Source organism: Python bivittatus, unplaced genomic scaffold, assembly GCF_059951505.1.
Source record: "Python bivittatus isolate LINGU-HERP-01145 unplaced genomic scaffold, Pbiv_v1 ctg000200_np1212, whole genome shotgun sequence".
Lineage (NCBI taxonomy): Eukaryota > Metazoa > Chordata > Lepidosauria > Squamata > Pythonidae > Python > Python bivittatus.
The window spans coordinates 4,799,117-4,819,925 of record NW_028277040.1 but is presented as its reverse complement, the minus strand read 5'-3'; the positions used below and the strand labels follow the sequence as shown (position 1 = coordinate 4,819,925).

At 38.8% G+C, this 20,809-nt stretch overlaps 1 protein-coding gene across 1 annotated transcript in view; it reads left to right on the top strand.

Moving 5' to 3' along the window:
- The window catches only part of FASTKD2 (FASTK mitochondrial RNA regulator 2), a 34,931-nt gene extending 15,935 nt beyond the window's left edge, over positions 1-18,996 (top strand). Inside the window, exons 9-13 of the mRNA XM_007434130.4 lie at positions 1,666-1,829; positions 7,059-7,274; positions 9,410-9,497; positions 13,396-13,510; positions 14,522-18,996. Coding sequence (XP_007434192.1) covers positions 1,666-1,829; positions 7,059-7,274; positions 9,410-9,497; positions 13,396-13,510; positions 14,522-14,608 — 670 coding nt within the window. The 3' untranslated portion in view covers positions 14,609-18,996. The remainder of the gene's footprint in view (positions 1-1,665; positions 1,830-7,058; positions 7,275-9,409; positions 9,498-13,395; positions 13,511-14,521) is intronic.
- Positions 18,997-20,809: the final 1,813 nt, after the last annotated feature.

The following is a 20,809-nucleotide window of genomic DNA, read 5'->3' as shown; positions in this document are numbered from 1 at the left end:
TCTGGGTAGCTTACAAAATACAACAATAAAGCTCACAGAATATATCATTAAAAGAGAGTCCAGAGAAAATCAACAGTTAGTTAAAACTCCAAAACATCTCTTAGGGACGTTTTGGAGCTCTGTTTTGGTCCACCACCCCTTCACACCAGGGGCCAGGGTATAGAGCATTTTAAAGCCAAATCAAATCCATGTTCAGTAACCAACAGAGGCAGCCGATATAATAAGAATCATCAATCAGAATAAACAATAGGAGTTTCTATCTGGTCAAAAAAGTCTGTCATTGTAATGAATCGGGCAAAATCCAATATCATAAAAAGCCTTAAAGCCCACTCCTTGGGTGTGGTACTAGTAATAGAAACCATATTTTTAATGGGAAGAATTATGCCCTGCATAATTCCTGAATCTGGGTTTCCCTTTCGGGATAGCCTGTCTCATTCATCAAGGTCAAGGGAGAAAGTGGAAAAGGCTCCTTCCTTGCCTGGGCTGCTCTGGGCAACAAATACTGTTGTTAAATTGCTGCTGCCGCTGCCGGTCACAAGGCATCGGCAGACTGTAAGTGGCTTTTGGCCCTCTTTCTCCCTGTCTCCGCACAGCCTGGTCTTCTTTCAGTTCCGGCCTTGTGCTTGTGGCCTGTAAATCCCTTCCCCTCTGTGGAAGTTCTCCCTGCAGAATAAGAGTTGGGTCAAATTGTCTGTTCCTCCTTTGAAAATTAAATGTAGTGAATTTTTAAAAAACGGTCATCACTCTGGCTTCATGCAGGCTGCTTGAACATGCCAAGTACATTTGCATCACTGCATCAACGTGATAAAGAAAGGAAAGCCTCCGGCAGGAAGGCACTTACTTGCCATCCATTGTCTTGAGATCCCCACTTTGAGAAACACTGGCTTAGCCTGTGGTCCTCAGATTTTTTTTTTCATGGACCAGTTGTACATTGCTGGGAATGTTGGTGAACTACTTCATAAATCTTTGACTTACAAAGTATATTTTAATGGCCTTTTTCCTGTAGTGCTGACATAATTGTCCAAGCGAGCACATTTTGCAAAAATGTACGTCTAAACCAGGCTGGTGAGCCAGTGCCTTTAATTAGTAAATTAAAAAAAAAAAAGGAATTGACAGAACCAAGTCTATCTTAAAGCAGTATCTGCAGCAGATCACAGTGATGCCAAAATGACAAGACATAGACAATGATGTTATACGAATGCTGATGTTAAATAGTTGCGTCCCAACAGCTGACACAAGATTTTCATAAATCATGGACAGTGCTGATGCTGTTGTAGTTTGCTTGATAACCTGACTACCAGGATAGAAACAAATTATAGTCAAGTGCAGTAAATTACATTTCTTAACTTTGATAAATAATAGTAAAAATTGAGGTATTATCACAATAACTTAAAAAGCTAGTATAATATTCTTAACTTGAAATGTAATCAATCCTAGAAGAGATACTGGTACCAAACAGATCAAGTCAGTGAATTTGATGGAAGGGCTATGCTTTTTGTTTTTGATTGTGGAAGGAGGTTTACAAAATAGCAATATGTAGAAATTTTCCTAATTTATCTCGTAAGTATATAGTTGTGAGTGGATATATAAGTTCCATGTATCTGTAAATTTATATTGTATCCTATTAGGAATTTATATATTTGTTTATATTCCTTATTTTTAAAGGTTTCTTGACACTCTGAATACTATCTTGAATAATCATCTACATGAGGCTGCTGATACAGATTTACTAAGAGCTATATATTCATTCTGCGTTTGTGGATATCTTCCCCAGCTTGCTCTTAATCAACTGCTTCAAGAGGAAATCCTCAATGATCTGGTAAAATCAGGTTAGAGGTTAATTTTCCTTATTTTCTTGCTTTAATCTATGCTGATCATATCTATAAATGGATTTTTTTGGGCATACGGATTTAATATATGTACATTAATTATGTAATAAAAGGTAAATAAAATACAGTACCTACATAATATATGTACATTAATTATGTAATAAAAGGTAAATAAAATACCTACTTTCAGTTTTATACTGTTAGCAAATGCTGTTAACTCATATTTCTTTCAAAATGCTCAGTGTAATGTTACATTGTTCATCAGTATCCTAAAATTCATATCATGGTGATGTCTTAATTGGAACAACTATTTATTTTTTGTTTGTTTGTTTGTTTGTTTGTTATTTTTATTGGAACAAGACCACAAAAGCTGTTCTTTGGGTTAAGTAATGAACCTGGCAAGGAAGTGTGGGATATGACAGGATCAGGTATGGCCTTGAGGTGCAAGGCAAATGAGCTGCATTGGCTGCTTGCCAAGAGGGTTGCGGGGCAAATGGAGGAAGCATTTTGATTGGCCAAACCCAGCATATAGGTGTTGGAGACTAAAGCCCTGGAATGCTGCCAATTTGAGTTGTAAAGAGAGAGAGGGAGGAGAGACATGTTTCCACTGGGCAACTTGAGAAGACATTTCTGAGTCTTTGTCCGATAGTACGTAGAAATCACACCCTCTGCCTGGAAATTTTTGTGCTTATCTTTTTCAGGTGGTCCTTGCTTAACAACCACAATTGGGACCAGAATTTAGGTCACTAAGTGATGTGGTCATTAAGCAAATTATCACATGACCACTCCACTTAGTGACCACAATCCTAGCAGTCCCAGTTGTTAGGCAAGGCAATCAAATCAGTGGGGAAGCTGGCAGGAAGTTGTAAGCCCCAGGTGCTGCTGGATGGGGGAGGGAGTGAGGGGGTGCGTGGGAGGGTATGTGGGGGTGCAATGTGGGTCAGGTGTGCAAGGGCCTCAGAACTTCTGAAGCCTCTCCACTCCGGGGCTGAAAATCTGCTTGGATTTCAGCACAGAGCTTTTTCAGCCAGCCCTCAGAAATGAGAGGGCGCCCTCTCGGCAGGCAGTAGTGGCTTGCAATTGTGAAGCGCCCTGTGATCATGTGAGTGCCATTTTCAGTCTTCTCTGCCAGCTTCCCCAGACAGTCATTGGGGAAGCTGGCAGGAAGATCGCAAGTCGCTGCCGCCTGCTGAAAGGACTCCCTCTCGACTCTGGCTTTTTCAGCCAGCCCCCAGGGACGAGGGGGAGCACTGTGAAGAAGGGGGGAAAAGGCTTCTTTCGGCTCTTTTCCCCTTCACAGCACAAAGCCCTCTGGAGATCCTGGGAAGGGGCGGGGCTGCGTTTGCACTGCAAAGAGGGAGAAAAAAGGCTGCTTTTGGCTCTTTTCCCCTTCTTCACAGCCCAAAGCCAGCCCCATAGGGCCCAGCAGCTAGGCCGGGCATGCCTCATCAGCAGTGGGAGAAGAAGACAGCAACGAAGGTCAGCTGGAGCGATGGAGTACAGAGCGGCAGGGGGCCAGGAGGGCAGAGATGGGAGGAGGTAGGCGAGTTGGGGGAGTTGAAGCACCCCTGTGGTCATAAGTGCGGACGGGCTGCCAAGCATTTGAATTTTGATCAGGTGACTGGGGGGGCCCTGCAGTGGTTGTAATTTTGGGCACAGGTCATATGTCCATTTTTTCAGTGCCGTTGTAATTCCAAATAGTCGCTGAATGAATGGTTGTTAAGTGAGGACTACCTGTGTTGTTTTATCTGGAGCTAGCAGATGAGCAGACTGAAAGTTTTAAAAATAGAATTAACCTTCCAAAGATTTTTCTCAAGCTCATTTGAAGGATTCAATGTACCTTTAATGTTGCTGGAAATATTAGATACATCTGGTTGTATGGAATCTATGAAGTTTCTGGGCCAGATGGATTTCCTATAAAATAGTGTAAAAATATAAATATATTGTTAAAGTTATGTAATAAGTCTATTGAAAGAGAGTACTTCCCTTATCTCATTATGGGGTCAATATCACAGTTATTCTGAAACCAGGAAAGGTCCCTACAAATTGTGTGAGTTATTATCCTGATATTGTTAAAAGTAGATGCAAGTATGCTGACTGCAACTTTACCATGTAGATTGCACAAACTGCTACCATTTATCCTGCACAATCTGATTTCATGAAAAGACTTCAGATTTCTAATAGCATTAGATTACCGATGGAAATTTATCAATTCAGTTTCAGAAAGTTGAAATTGCCTTTAATTTTTATTTCTTGAATCAAAATGTATTACTTTAGCCCTTCTGCTCAAGTTATTAGAAATAGGATTATTTCCACACTACTTAAGATGTATTGTGGAACCTGCCTTTAACTTGGCTCTGGAGCCTTTGTCATGTTATCTTAGTCTAGTACTGATCATGCTATACAGGTGGCTGCAGCTGACCAAAAATTGTTTTTGTATGCAAATAATATTTGGGGCCTTATTAATGATTATTAAAGCTCTTAATTTTGTGGAAGTTATACAAAATATGATCAATTTTCTGGATATATAATATAAAAAAATAGAATATATTGCTAATCGGTAGTAAAGTTTCTATGGAAATTTGTAAATAGAGTTTTGTTTATTGTTTAGATTTTCTTATTCATAGACATATCTTTGCTAATAGAAGAGAGTACTTTATTATTTATTTATTTATTTATTTATTTATTTATTTATTTATTGCCTTTGAGTCAGTCTTGACTCCTGGTAACTATCCTGGACAAGAACTTGCAGTTTTCTTGGCAAGGTTTATCGGAAATGGTTTTCCCTTGCCTGCTTCCCAGGGCTGAGAGAGAGGGACTGGCCCAGGATCACCCAGCTGGCTTCATGCCTAAGGCGGGACTAGAACTCCGGGTCTCCCTGTTTCTAGTCTGGTACCTTAGCCACTACATCAAACTGGCTCTCTTTTAAATTGTATAGCACAGAAAAAGAATGATAATAATAGAAGACTGAAAATACCCATGAGTTTACACAAAATAATACATGTGAAAATGAATATAATTTCACAATTAGTATATATTTAAAGAGGAGTGTCTATGTTAATTTCACTAATATACTTTAAACAAACGGACAAGTAAATGTTAACATTTTATGGAACAGTCAGATTCCAAGATCCGTTCTCTTTCTCTGTCTCCAGTGACTCCCATATGAATGTGGGGAGTTTAATTTTCAGACTTCCAGCTATGCCACTGGCTATACATATTGATTTCTGTTTTGTTTTGTTCTGTTCTGGGTTTTGGACAGAAAATTAGATTAAATATATACCACTGTGGAAACAACTTAGACAGAAATCCCGGCAAGTACTTTTTTCTAATTATAGTCAGGATTTAGTTGTATTCACAGTATTGAAGACCACTAGACATACTTGCTAGGAAAGAAACTGAAGCTGGTTTCTTGTTCTCTTGAGAAGTTTCTTGTTTCTCTTAGGAATAATTCCTATTTTAAAATGGCAGTTAAAATTTGGGCTGAAAATAGGGTTAACCCCGTAGATCAACTTTTTGTTCTTTGTGCCTTTGACATTTTTGAGAGATTACAAAAGGAACATAGCCTGCCTAAAACTGCTTGATGACAGTAAATTAAAACATATCTTATATTCACATTTCGTCCTGACACATTGGTGGCCTTGGAAACTCCTATGATTTTAATTACAGTGGTACCTCTACTTACGAACGCCCCTGCTTACGAAATTTTCAAGATACGATCAGCTCCGGCCCCAAAAATTTACTTCTACTTACAAACTCGCCTTGACTTACGAGCCATTTTCCACCTGTGCCACGTGGTCCACGGCCATTTTCCTGCCCATTCCACGTGGTCCGCGGCCATTTTCTGCCCATGCCACGTGGTCCGTGGCCATTTTTCCGCCTGTTCCATGTGGTCCGCGGCCATTTTTCTGCCCGTTCCACATGGTCTGCGGCCATTTTCCGCCCGTTCCACGTGGTCCGTGGCCATTTTTTCTGCCCTCCATGTGGTCAGCGGCCGTTTTTCCGCCCCTGATGCATTGTCTCCGGACGCCGGAACGGATTAATGGTAATTACATTGAACCTTATGGGAAAATTTACTTCGACTTGCGACCAACTCGACTTGCGATCAGAGTCACGGAACGGATTAAGTTCGTAAGTAGAGGTACCACTGTACATTAGATAATCCTCCCCCACCCCCCAAGGCTAAACCAACTTTTCAGTTTTACCAACAATTGAAGAATTTTACAGAGAAATATCAGTAATTTTCAAGAAATTTGGAATGAGGAATTGGAGTATCCTAATCTACCAATTTGATGGCTTCAGGTTTTTTAAAAGTGTTAAATATTTTCCTTAGGTTTTTAGATGAATAACTCATCAAAATATTTTTGATATCTATTGGACTCCTCAGGGACTGCTTTTAAAAGGCTAATTATATATCTTTCTATCCTAGTGATGTCATAAATGTGAAGGTATAGTAACACATGTTTTGGCCATTGGCTGGAGATTGTCAATATGGTCAATAGAATTTTGGTAAGGGAAATTGTATTTATAGATGTTAATGTGCTGTTAAATTACATCCCCAATATTTGGAATGGGTCTATTTATGAAGAACTTTGCATATATTATGCTTGAATTGTTGTGAAAAAGATTGTTATGTTCTTAGAAAGACACTTGTACACCAGATTATAAAGAGCTATGCTGTGAGCCATTGAATTGGCTCTTTATCAGCACAGTGGAAGGAACAAACTATATGATTCTGTGTGGTCAAGGTTTAATTTAAAATTTAAGAAGGTGTAAATAGAGGAAACAAATGTTATATTTCATTTATTACTTCCCCCACTTTTTCCCTCTTTTTTGTACAGTACTTTTATACTTTGTTTTCTTTCGTTGCATTGAAGCAATAAAAACAAAGTTAAAACAGATGGGGGGGGGGAAGGCTCCTGCTGAAGGTACTTACCAAGGTATATTGATCTTATTTCTAGGATGAATGTGGGAGGAGTTTGCAAACATCAAATTAAATTTGACCATGAGCTAAAATTGATTCAGGATGCAGTTGAGAGCTTTCCCGTGGGCTTTCAGAATTGAACAAATCTCCAGTAATTCATTCCCATATTTGAAAATATAAAACCCAGCTCCTCCTGAAGTTTCCTTTCTTAGGCAAAGCATGCATGTCTTTATTCAAGCAGATAAAGTATTCATTTGTTAACAGTTGCTTTTTCTTTATTTTTTCCTTTTGTTTCTTTTATATAGGACAAAATCAAAACATGTTGTCTACAATAAATATTTGTCTAGAACTTGATGGAAATTCTTCCATGAAGTCAACAATTTTGTCAGAGAAATTGTCATCATTACCAAAGAAAATACTTGATTTTAGTCGTCCTGAAATACAGGAAGCCCTGCTTACGCTTTTGGGAAATGAAAATTTGTTTCAATCAAATGTACAGTTGACTCAAGGTTACTTCTTAGGTATGAAATGTCACAGTGCTATTATTGTCTGATATGGAGCATTTGCTTTGAAGCCTGAATAGAAGTTTACCCATTGCTGCTTTGATCATTTATTGATTGATCTGATTTATATGGCCGCCTTTCTCACCACAAACCATTCTGGTAGCTAAAACTATAAACACAATACAAAATATCAGAAAAAACAATAGCATATTAAACCTATAATGTCATCTTTAAAGTAGTGCCTTTACAATAAACAAAAAACCTGGCTTTTCTGCAAAAGGCTTTCTGAGGGGCTCTTCTAGAAAACAAAGATTCTGATAAAATCCTGGTTCATTGCTTCTTCTGCATGTGCTGTACATGGAGGTGCCCTTGGAAATTGGGAAACTTCAATTGTTGCAAAATGTGGCAGCCCATACGTTGGTGGATGAAAGCTGCTAACACCAATACTTCAGGCTCTGCCTTATTACTGATTTTTCCTTGGTACAATTTGGAACATCCAGAAGCTTCAATTGGTCCAGAATGCACCACTGCAGGCAATTATGGATGTGTTTCAAAATACTCATGTTACACCTTTGCTCTGTGAATTGCACAGGCTCCCAGTTTGCTTCCAGGTGTAATTCAAGGTCTTGGTTGTCACCTATAAAACTCTACATGGCCTTTCTCCTATTGTTTCAACCCATTCTTTGGGGTCAGGCAGGAGGGACATTTTCTGGGCCCCGTCAATTAGGGATTGTTGTCTAGTGGGACCCAGGAAGCCTGCCTTCTCCATAGCTGCTCTTCTCCTCTGGCACCGCCCAAGGTTCAGCTGGTCCCAACCATGCTCATCTTTTGGAAAGCCTCAAAGACCTAGCTGTTTAGGCAGCCATTTAGCTGCCTAAAACTTTTGCACAGTACTGTATACTGTTTGATTTTAGATATTTTTTATTAGAACATGCATTTTTGTAAAGTTTTTCTTGGTTTTGCTCTTGACTTTTCCTTTGTTAAGCAAAGTTATACACATAAACAATTAACATATTTTTATCCTTATGAATCTCTTTCAGATTTGCCCCTTTTTTCAGGTTTGTCCTTTATTTTTTCCAAGAAAATATGGTCACTGTAGAGATAGGCAGCCATATAAAAATGGAATATATATAAACTGATATAGCTAAAGTAGAGGTTACTTGCCTACTGCCCTGTATCTGTGAGGGGATCTTCTGGGTGGCTCCTCTTCCTCACGTTAAGGGGAGATGAACCCAGAAGCAGGCCTTGTTCTATAGTTGCCCCTTCCCTGTAGAATGCGTGGGCCCTGGAAATCCTTAAAGCCTCCGTGCACCTTTCATTTGGCCGAGCAACTAAAACCTTGTAAGAGAGCATTTGGGATTAAGAGCATTGCATGGGATTCGCTTTTAATCCTGATTTAGGTGATGCTAGCTTTGAGCTGTTGTTGTTTTTAATGCTATTGTTATTGCTTTGACCTAGCCCCACTCTCCCAAAAACAAAGTAGCAAATAAACATAATGTTAGAAATATATCATTCCTACGAGCGACAAGTTGAAACAAAGGTGGATATTGCTGAGGAAACATCCAATTAGATTAGATTAGATGGATTAGATTAGATTAGATTAGATCCAGAGTACAAGGCAAGAAGCTGGCTTCAGCACATCCATTTTTTAAAACTTTTCTCTAAAATGAACTCATCTGGGAGATACAGATATAAATATGTAGCAGTTAAAGGGGCTAACATGCTTACATGTAGATTTTAAAATAAATGTTAAGAGACATTCATTCACAGTTTTAAAAATTTGATTTAAGGTTTTCATTTAAGGAAAAGACCGTTTTTATCACCCAGCCTTTCTCACTGATGGTATTTACCTTCCATGCTTACATCTGCTCACTGCTTTAATGTGCAGGAGAATTCACTGCTGTGTCTGAAACTGTATTTAGTTGAGAAGGACTTTTTCCAACCTCAGTTGTTTATAATCAGATGTGATTCTTTTTGCTCCACAACCACAGAGTTGTGTTTCCTTTTATTGGTGTTGGTAAAAAATGGTAACTTTAATAATTTGCATGTAATATATGTTATTGAAATACAATTTTTTCCCTCACGCTATTTTGAGAAATACAGTGATATTATAGCAATTTCTTTATAAAAACATAATATTCTGACTTTTTCAGATTTTGAAATCTTAATGGATACAAACCGAAATATAGCATTGACACAGGCGGAAGCAGATCAGCTGGCAGATGATTCCAACCTCAGAAGGTACTTTTATCTGAGTTTTTTGCTTATTTATTTATTTTACTTAGTTTGTTATTTGGTAGGCTGAATTACTAGGCACAACTGTTTAGCTTTCATAATCTGCAAAGAAATAAAGACTTCATTTATTTGGCTATGCAGCGATCCAGATTTGAAGGGCAATCGTGGCTGGGAGGGCCTTTGCACAGCTTCGTGTTGTGCACCAGTTGCGCCCATTCCTAGATCAGCGGGACCTACTCACTGTCACTCATGCCCTGGTCACCTCCCGTTTGGATTTCTGTAATGTGCTCTACATGGGGCTGCCCTTGAAGAGTATCCGGAAGCTTCAGCTAGTGCAAAATGCAGCAGTGCAGGCCATTATGTGTGATACATATTACACTTCTGTTCCACGAGCTGCACTGGTTGCCAGTTTGCTTCCTTCATGGCATGGGGCCGGATTATCTGAGGGACCGCCTCTCCCTGATTGCATCTGCCCATCCTATCAGGTCTGGCAGAGAAGGCATGCTATAGATCCCGTCTGCCAGGGAATTACATTTGGCAGGTCCCAGGAGGCGGGCCTTCTGTGCCATGGCGCCCACCTTGTGGAATCTCCTCCCCCCGGAAGTGAGATTAGCTCCATCCCTCTCAACATTGTGCAAGTCCCTCGAGACCTGGCTATGTGATCAGGCCTGGGGGTCCCAGGGGACTGGGGAGATTTTGTGTTGGCTCCCTTATTAATATTATCCCCTCCTGTTTTGTGTGGTTTTATAGTTTTTTACTTGTAATTGTTTTTCAGGTATTTATTCTTTTTAATTGTTGTATGCTGCCCAGAGTCACTTTTATGTGAGATGGGCAGCTATATAAATATGATAGATAGATAGATAGATAGATAGATAGATAGATAGATAGATAGATAGATAGATAGATAGATAGATAGATAGATAAAATGTGCGCATGGGCATTTATGGAGCACTTTAAAGGACCCATGCCTTTTCCTGGGATTGAGCCAGGTACCCTATGCAGCTGCTGTATGTTCTCTGGAAAATATAGGTATATTTTATGTGGACACACATGGATCCACAAGAATTCATTTGAATGGTCTCTCTTTATCTTTTTAACTATCATTCTAAAGGCAATATAATGGTTTATAGCAGAACTCTACTACTGGCATTAAGCTGAAGGCTGTACCAGCCCTTGAATGGCCACAGTGTAGAAGGGAATGGTGGCATACAGAAAGAGATGAGGACAAAGATAACACAAATTAAAAATACTTTTTAATGTAATTGATTATCTGTTGAGTTTTAATACACATATAGTTCACCATCCTCTAATATCTCAGTTAATTGAGAGGTTTAAAACAGATTAAGAAGCATGTGAATAAAACTACAGGGGGGAAAAAACACTCTCCCGTATATACCTACACACATGCACACATTTCATGTACAGAGGAGGCAGTAGAGTTTGGTAGTTGTATGGAGATGTATTGTTTATGGGACACAAAATCTGGAATGGAGGGAGCAGTTACCAATGGTGTGTAGCTCTGTGTCATTTATTCTCAACATGGGCTGTGGACTTGCATTAGTCCCCTTGCCATTTCAGTCCCCACTTCCCCTTATTCACCACCAGACAGTTGGTTTGTGAAAATGTATCAGTGGTTGAAAGGTGGTTTATTGAAGCAAACAAATACAGGAAGCAACGTGAATACTGAACTCCAGAAAACCTATTATAGCAAACAGATCTCAAGTACAGTTTTCTGCCCTTGAGTCAACTTGGGCTATGCTAAGTGGAACTGTGCACAAGCAACCACAAAATACAAGTACATGTCCCTAAATATCGGGCTGGGGATCCCTTCATTCCTAGCTACTTAGTTCTTGGAGATTTCTACTGAATAACAGTTGTGAACAGCAAGTTTGGGCAATGTGTTGTTATTATGGCTTGGGCTACATAAAATAATTCAGTTAAATCTTAGTTTTGGATCAATTTTTTGCTACAAAAATTAGTTTAGGAGAGCCTTTAAAACAGTGGGGATGGGAAGGCATACACAAATGCAACTTTGTGTATGATTTTATTTACCAAAACAAGATCTTGAATATGAACATGTGTGTTGGGGGAGAGGGAGGCATTTGTTTAATTGGATTGTCCCCCACACATTCCACACATTTATTTAGTGGTCACAATTGCAAAAATTTTGAAAAACACTGGCCTTACATTTGATTTATTTCTTTTTCACGCATAGTTCAACATGGAGATTCTTAATATTTTTAAAACTCTATGGGTTAGGAATATCTTTCTTCTAAAATCTGTCCTAATTTTGGTTGCATTAGGTAAATGTTTAAATAAAGATTTGTGGTCAAAGCAATTATAGATTGATTGATTATTATAGACACATACCTTTTAGGTGTTCTAGCTTGGATGGACATTGTGTTTACAAAAACTAAAAACAGGGAACTCTGAGTTGAACTAGATCTCTTTATACAGTGGTACCTCGGGATATGAACGCCTCTACTAACGAACTTTTCGGGTTACGACCAGCTCCGGCTGCAAAAATTTACCTCGATGTGCAAACTCCGCTTCGAGGTACGGCCATTTTTCCGCCCTGACACGTGGTCCGCGGCCATTTTTCCACCCCTGACACGTGGTCCGTGGCCATTTTCCCGCCATGCGGCGCCTGGCCATTCTGCCGCGCCATGCCCGGCCGTTCTCCCGCCGCGCCGCACCTGGCCTTTTTCCCACCGCACCACGCCCGGCTGTTCTCCCGCCCCTGACGCGTGGTCCGCGGACGCCAGAACGGATTAACGGTAATTACATTGAACCTTATGGGAAAATTTGCTTCGGGGTGCGACCAAATTTGGAGGGCGGAACGGATTAACCAGATTTACATTGAACCCTATGGGGAAATTTGCGTCGGGTTACGACCAACTCGGGATACGCCCAGAGTCACGGAACGGATTAAGTTCGTATCCCGAGGTACCACTGTACTCGTGTAGGCTTTCATGGCAGTGATGAGCTTTTGGGCTGAATGGCCGTGATCTAGTCTTCTGTTGTCCTGAATTTCAGCAGAAAACTAGACCATGGCCATTCAGCCCAAAAGCTAGATCTCTTTTTCATTATCTCCTATGTGCCATCATAGCAAGTATGTTTATACTGAGCTGGCGATCAAAGGAATCTTGACTATTTAGTTAGGCTGTTTCTCCCTGTCCTATTTCTTCTCTACCAGCCTGATTGATTTCCTGACAAACACTGTTCCACCCACTCTTTTTAGCTTTTGACAGTTAAACTTTGAGTGGCTCAAAGTCTCTTTACTCAGAAATAGTGATATGCTTTTCTTTAAAAGTATGTCTCATTTAAATCTCATTTTTAACTGAAACACATGTGGTACATGAAAAGAAGTGAACTTTGGTTACAGTAGAGCAGGCAAAGAGTTTTTATTTATTTTAAATATTTATTAAACAAATGTATATAGCAGCCCAACTCACACAAGGTGACTCTGGGTGGCTTACAGAATTAAAATCCACAATACAAAAAGCTCATCAACCCCCACCCCCACGGCAGCTACAAGCACAATCAAATCAACCACTTCATAGGCTCTGTCTCAGCCTGGGGTCTCCAGGCCTGCTGGCAAAATCACATCTTCAGGGCCTTCCAGAAACATATCAAGGTGGGGGCCAGTCTTATCCCTGGGGGAATGATATTCCATAGGGAGGGAGTCACCACAGAGAAGGCCCTTTTTTGTGGTCCCATTAGATGTACTTCCCTCATAGATGGGATCCGCAACCCTGCTTCCTTGCTCTGGTGGGCCAAGTAGATGGAATTTACTTTCGGAATTCTAATCCTTATTTCAGTAAATGGATGTTTACAAGATTCTGCAGACTGCTGTAATTAATTCTGTTATTATTGTAGGCATTTCTCTTGTCTTTGTTTATAGGATAGCAGTGCTGTGCCCACCTGCAAGTGCTTTCTGTATCCCCTCAGGACACCCAAAGGGCAAGTTGGCAATGAAGATAAGACATCTAAATCAACTGGGATACCAAGTTATATTGGTAAGGAAAACACCTGGTTGAAATTATAAAGGGAGAATAACTATTAGAACCTTTCCTTCCTTTTAAAGAACAAAAGGGATAGATACATCAAGAGCAAAGAGTTCAAAAATTAGACCAGACAGCATGACCTCTCCAGTTTGCTAATCAGTGTTGCTATGCAGAAAATAATTTATTTTAAATGCGCAAGATCACTTATTTTAAAGTGCTTGTATAAACTTTATCAAAAGGCTTGGTAGAAGATAAGCATCTTCTTTTATATTAATTTGTATACTGGATCTTTTAGCTCAGTATTACATATACATCTGCAATGGTGCTGCAAGTTGCTGCAAGGGTTAATTTCCATCCCCACAGAATGATCCTGGGATTTTATTTTATTTTTTTGGTATGCAGAGTATGTTCTGTATCATCATCTTAAAGGCCATCTTCAATACAAAATATTTACATTACTTGGTAACTTAAAATATTAGTTTGGAATATAGCTTGCACGTATTATTCCTTGAACTTTGTGTTCAAACAATTGCAGTGAAAGCAGAGTCTTCTGGTACCTTAGAGATTAAACAATGTCGTTGTTTGTCTCTTGGAGTGAGCATCTGGTACATATAGTGTTAATTGAATCTGGCAGATACTCCTACTTCTGTTTTCAGTACTTCTGTGTAATCAGTCAATGTCAAAGAAGAATATAATATAGAATCTACAGGGTGATAATTAGATTAATCTATACATGTAATGTACATGAAATATTTATAGTGATCCTTCACAAAGCAGTGTCTATGATTTCAGAAACATCTTGGCAATGATAAGCTAATTAACATTTATACTGGTGTTCCTTGATAAACTGGAATCCCTCTGTTAGGTTCCTTAGTTCAGGAATGGCCCCTTTAAGGTTGGTGATAGAATGTCCTCAGAAGCTCCAATATTCCTCCTCTTGTTTGGTTACAGTATTATCCTTTTTGATGTAAGATTTGTGCTAATTTACAGTGATCTTTTCTGTTCTTTTTTTTTTCTGTTCAGGTTTTTTACAAGGAATTCCAAAAGCTGGAGAAAGGCGAGGCGGTTTCATTCTTCAAAAGGCAAATATTTTTGGCAGAAAACATTTAGCATCTGAGTAAAAAACTCAAGATGACTGTACTACAGCATTTAAGCCATAATTCTGAAGTGACTTTTCTGGGAGCAAGTCCAGTTGAGTTCAATGAGGTTTGCGTCTTGAATATTAAATAATAGTAACTGCAGTACTTTTGTGGTTTAAGAAAACATCTGTGAATAAGATTCCTTAATAATCCTGTCTCTCAATTTATATCTCTTCTGAAAGTGAAGAAGGGTGTGCATATGTGACTGCAAATATATTCACCATACCCAGTGGATGCTAACCATGGGGTAGGAATAAACAGAAGAGATCTGTTAATTGCTTTCATTCTCAGTAAGAACTTGATTGCATTATAATTTACTGGCTTGGATGTGAATGTCAATATCTGTTCCTCTAGCTTCATACTTATTATCAGATGCCTTTTTGAAGATGCACTGTAAAGTATAATCATTAGGGATATTTGGGTTTTGAAAATGCATGAGCTCAGCAAGTCTCTGCTAGTCGTTAAAGCAGTCTGACTTATGTCATTTCATTTGTGAGGAAGCCTGAAAAAGTTAAGGCTGCTTTAATGAATAAGAGATTTGAAGTGCTTCGGAATAATTTTCAAAGTATACACCGCCGTAGTAACCATGAGAGTAGGAAATACAGAATTGGGTCTCAGGATGTTGCTGAATTGTCAGCTCTCTTTCTTGAGAATATGTTTCCTGGTTTCTTACATGAACTAAAAATACTGTAGTATGTGCTTTTTGTAACCGTCCGTTATTAAAAGTTCTAATTCTAATATCCAAGAAACACACATTCATTTTGTCATACGATACATTTCATAATTTTATATTCTATTTAAATCTGGTTTTGCTGCTGTGCTGGAAGTAACCATGAAAATAAGAGTTCTAAATGATATGTGGCAAGGAAAAAGTAAACAAAAAAACATTCTTGATTTAATTAAGAATATTTTTCTAAAGATACCTTTAATGCATACATTAAAAAAATATTTCCAGCTGTTCCAAAAGACTTGGACTTGAAAACATGAACCGCCAAACTTGAGCAATGAACATAATTCTTTTGAAAATATTTTGGGGAAAATCCTAACATAGTCTTTCCCAACAAATGTTGGATTACAGCTTCTAACATCCCCAGCCAAGCAGAACCAATGAAGGCAGCTTAGGCTCCATTAAAGCGAAATCTGATATTTTATGCCAGTGCATTCCTTTGTCCTAGAGGTGGCGCTATTACTCTCATCATAACTCATACTCAGGGAGACTTCCCTATTGCTTTTGATTTAGCTGAAGTTTTACTACCAATGAGAAAAGAGTTACAGAACACATTTTTCTTCATTTCTGCCTTAATAGAATTAAAAATTACCCCCCAAAATGTGTTCGTTGAGAAAAATTCAGAACTCTTAATTTTTCTGAGTTAGGGCTGATCTATAAGCAACGTGATTACAAATAACACAATTCTTGCTTTGGTTGCATCTAGAAAGGCCAAGATGGGCACAAGAGGTAAAACATTTTTTCCACATCGTTTAGATGAGTTTTTGCATTGTTAAACTGAGGTGGTTGTGAGTGAGTTGTGTGAATGAATAGATATCCAGATATTTTATTGAAATGAACAACAAAGCCCAGATGCTCCGTGCAGGCACATCACTTGCAGTGTTCCTTGCTGTGGGGTTGATATGTTTCTCTGGGACCTCAGTGTATGCAGAAATAATGTTTTCAAAAGGCCTGATTCCATTCTGAACTTGCTGCAATGTTTCAGACCAAGCGATAATTATCAACCCAGAATTTCACCTCTCCCACAAACTCAGTACTTGGACAAATTACTTTCTGTTTCTGTTCCCCCTCATTCAGTGACCTACCTTGCAGAATACTTATTTCAAAATAATACATGTAAAATATTTTGAATGCTCATAAGGCTGTAATCCTTACAGAATACATCATATTGTTTACTGAATAAATATGTGTTGTTGAAAATTGCAATATAGAACACCACATTTTTCCATTTTGGCAGGAAGGTTCAGACATATCCAGCCTTCATTTTCAGATGTGAACTATATATTTTTACATTTCTAACTAAGGTTTTTATTTAGGAATACTTACTAAAACAAAAACAGGCAAACAGGCCTAACATATGTAAAAAAGTTGCCCAGATACAGTAGGTCTATTTTTGTTTTAAGAGTGTTTCAAAATGAGTTTTGTAAATTAAAAAAATGATACCCAAAATATTCACAGAAATTGTTTCCATCTTTTCACCATGTTAAGTAGTTACAGAGAAGACTTTTTACACACTCATTTCTGGGGCTATTGGATTAAATAATGAAACAACAACAAAAACCATGTTTGTATGATTTGCATAATTTATACAGGTAGCATTGAATTGGGCTTGATATTGTAAATGCTTATTATTTATCCATTAATTCATTTTAAGGCTAGGGTGTAACCTGCACATGAATTTGGAGCACTCAATAAATCAATCCACACTATTTTTAAAATGGCTGTATTGAACAGGTTCGGGTCCAGTATTCTCCCAATATTCTCAACCCGGGAGAAGAAAAAGGGCAGAATGCTTTTCCTGTAAGTTTGAAGGACCTCACCCCACATATCTAGAGTTTGGGGTGGGGGCATATGGCATCCAGCTTCTTTACATAAGTGCCTAGTAGAAATTAGTACTAGCATTTCTCCTGTTACAAAGAAGCACTGAAATATCTTTTTCTAGTTTATGGCTTAGTAAGTATTATGACTATTGTTAGATTTTTGTCCCACCTTTTATATATATATATAACTCAAGGCAGCAAACATATTTAATACTCCTTTTAAGATCAGCTGGGGTCACCTAGCTACCATCTCTTGCCTGGAAATGGCTGTTAATGTTAAGTATTATTGTCCTGCACCATGTAAACTGCCCAGAACCGTTAAAGGAGTGGATGGTACATAAATTATTCAAATAATAAATATGGGCAGATAGCAATGCTACAAGCACTGCATGCCACGGATGCATGTTGGGGAGGTTTATTCCACGGTGTAAATAAAAAACAATTAGGGTTTCCCACCACCACTGCCGCAATATCTCATTTGGATTTTATTGTAGGAGATTTATATTTTGCTTTTCTTCTTGGAATTAAAGGGCTTCCCATTTTTGTCCTCTGGTGAGGTAAGTTAGGTTTATTTAAAGCATTTATTTGGCCGCCATTTCACAAGAATGACTCTGGGCAGCATGCAAAGAGAAAGCCCAACACTTACACACTGTAATCCATGACGCCCAAGGGAAGCAATACGTTCCAGTTGTACAACCACATCAACAGCACAGCTTGCCTAATAGTTAATCAGCGTGGTGGGGGGTAGACAGCATTTGGTGGCCCAAAGATTCTGGATCAGCTCCCTGCCTTCTGTGTCAATCTCTGTCTCCTGGCCTGCTGTGTCTGTTGCACTGGGTCCATCCGTGTCTCTACAATACAGATGCAAGTTTGAAGGTGGCTTTATGGGTATTATTTATGTTTAATGGCATGCTGCCTCATCTAGCAATTTTAGGCAGTTCAACCATAAAACTCCACACACAAAATAGACCATAAACATAAACCATAGATAAACATTTCACAAAGAAAAACATATTGATACAAACAATCTAGCAATTACCACCAGCCATGATGTACCCTCAATTCCAAAGGCTCTTTGAAAAAATAATCTTCACAATTTCCCTAAAGGATAGTAGGGAGGAGCCATTCTAATCTTGGGGGGAGGCTATTCCAGAATGACAGGACTATGTTTTCTGTACTATGTTTATATTTTCTGCTACAAAATTAGCAATCTTTGGGAAGAGTGTAATTGGAATGTAGGTGTGGTCAGGACTTTCTGTTTTTCTCCAGGATTCCCAGAGCAGTGCAGTTTTGAGATGTTTCTTCGGTTTTTTAGACACATTAGGCCTCTATACCTTTTGTTTTTGGGGGGCAGGGATTGGTACAACATGTGTGCTATAGCATGGGCAAATAAGTGCCATCCTGAAGGTTTGTGAGGGCTTGGACAGATGTGAACCCAGTCACTACCCCAGACATAGGCCCATATGTGTGGAAGACTAGCAAGATGAAGGAACAGTGATAGACAGAAACAATCACATATGCACACACACACCTCCCACTGGGCCTGTGGAAAATATTTCTCTGGGTAAGATTTGAGAAATCAGGACCCCAAACATCCAGAAACAGATATATATGCAACTGTATCTTAAAAGTTAAAATCAATATTTTGCCTAAACAGTTTGTGGTTTACATTGAGAATAAGTATTTTGCGTTGGCTTTATGCTAGTATTCTAGTTTTTCGATTCATATCATTTATTCAGTGTTTAAATCGTTAGGCTGTTTTATATTGCTTGCAATTAAAAAAAACCTATAAAAATGTAAGTAGCTGGTTATCTCCCAGTGCATTACAGTCATCTTTTTAGCTTGGTTGAGAATCATATTGGGTTTCTTTTACAGATAAACTGAGAGTAATAAAATTCCATATCTGTACAAGACTTTTATTATGTTGTTACAAGCAAAGCATTAGTAATAAATGGGTCGAGCTTTTAGCAATAAAAGCATTTAGGAGGAACTTCCAACCGATTACAAGAATTATCTTGATGTTCTAGCATTTCTTTTGTGATGGGTTGCAATCTTTGCCCATTTATTTGGGAGTAAACACTGTCAAACACAATAGCAATTACAGCTGAGGCATGCATAGGATTGCACTATTAAAGTCTGAACACAGTCTTCATGTAGATGAAAGTGAGGCTGTCTAGAGCTCTTCTTATATGTAGAAAAGGCATAAGATAGCCTGTTCCAGTTAGAAGATGAGGAAGATTGTAGTGCAGAGCCTTAACAAAAAGCTATCAAGGCTGTCTGAAAATAAAATAGAAAGCGTACTCTAAAGTAGGCGACATGTTACAACCATGACAGATGGATTTTAAGATTCTTATGCTAACGAACCTTTCCGTGTAACTTGACATTGTGCCATTATGTCATCCTGGGCTCGAGATAACCAACGCTTTAGCAGGCAGGGAGGCAAGGATGCTATGCTGCGCCACTCCTGAGATGTTACCTGACTCAGCCAAAGGGCATAAACAGCCAGTCTCAGTAATAGCCACAGGCCGATAAGGGCATATTTAGAGGAAGATGAAAACAAAAAGGCTGAACCATTAAGATCAAGACACTGAAATCTGGATCAACAACCTTCCCCCACCCCCACTCCCCATTTTATACTGCTACTATTAACTGGAGAAAGTACAAATCATGTCTCAAAGGTGGCCAGCTTGTTTAGGCCTGAAATGTGTCATAAACCAGAAAATAGCATCTAATTTACATGTTTTCATTAACATAATTAACAGTTTGCATCACATTTGCCTGAACATCAAGGATGCTACCAATGCCAAATATGGTTCCTCCTCATGAATTTTATTATTATACGCCCTAAGGGGCCTTTAAATTTTAGATTTGTTTGTTTGTTTAATCCAGGCAGTCCTTTCTCACCAGCTGAGTTGGGCAACTGGTTGAACCAACTAAGATTTCAGTCATATTTTACAAAAATGCTCCTACTTATATATAAGTCACTCCCTTTGATATTTGTCACAAAGTATAAAACTTAAAATCAAAAACCCTGGGGGTTTTGTTTAAAAAAGTGCCTTCCAACTTTTGGGACATTTGATTTTGCAGCTCCTCAGCCTTAGACAATTACCACTGCAAATTTTTTCGGGGGGCGGGGGGGAACAGTGGCTATCAAGTAGATTAGTTCTTATAATGAAACTTGAGGGTCTCAGAAGAACCTACAGGTTGCAAATATTCCATTCAGGGACATAGTTTGTTATTTCCTAACCTATGTTTCCATGTCCAAATTTTCTCAGTTCCTAGATGAAATGGGAGGCCTCTATTACTCTCACCCAGATTGCTGAGGCTGAACAAAGAATCAGATTTCTGGATACCTTAAATGACAGACACAGACTGGGATGGAACAGAACAGAGGGGAGGCAACTTTAGATTTAATCTTAAAAGGTGATCATGATTCAGTATGAGTATCGTAGAACTGATAGGAAATGGTGACCATTTTATTACTCAATTTAGCATACATGCAAATGGGAAATTGGCAGCGTCCAACGGAGTCCTACTTGATTACCAAACGGGAAATTTCTAAAAAGCTGCCATGGGAGATGTTCCAGTGGCTTGGAGTCCAGTATCATCAATATGCCAGGGACAC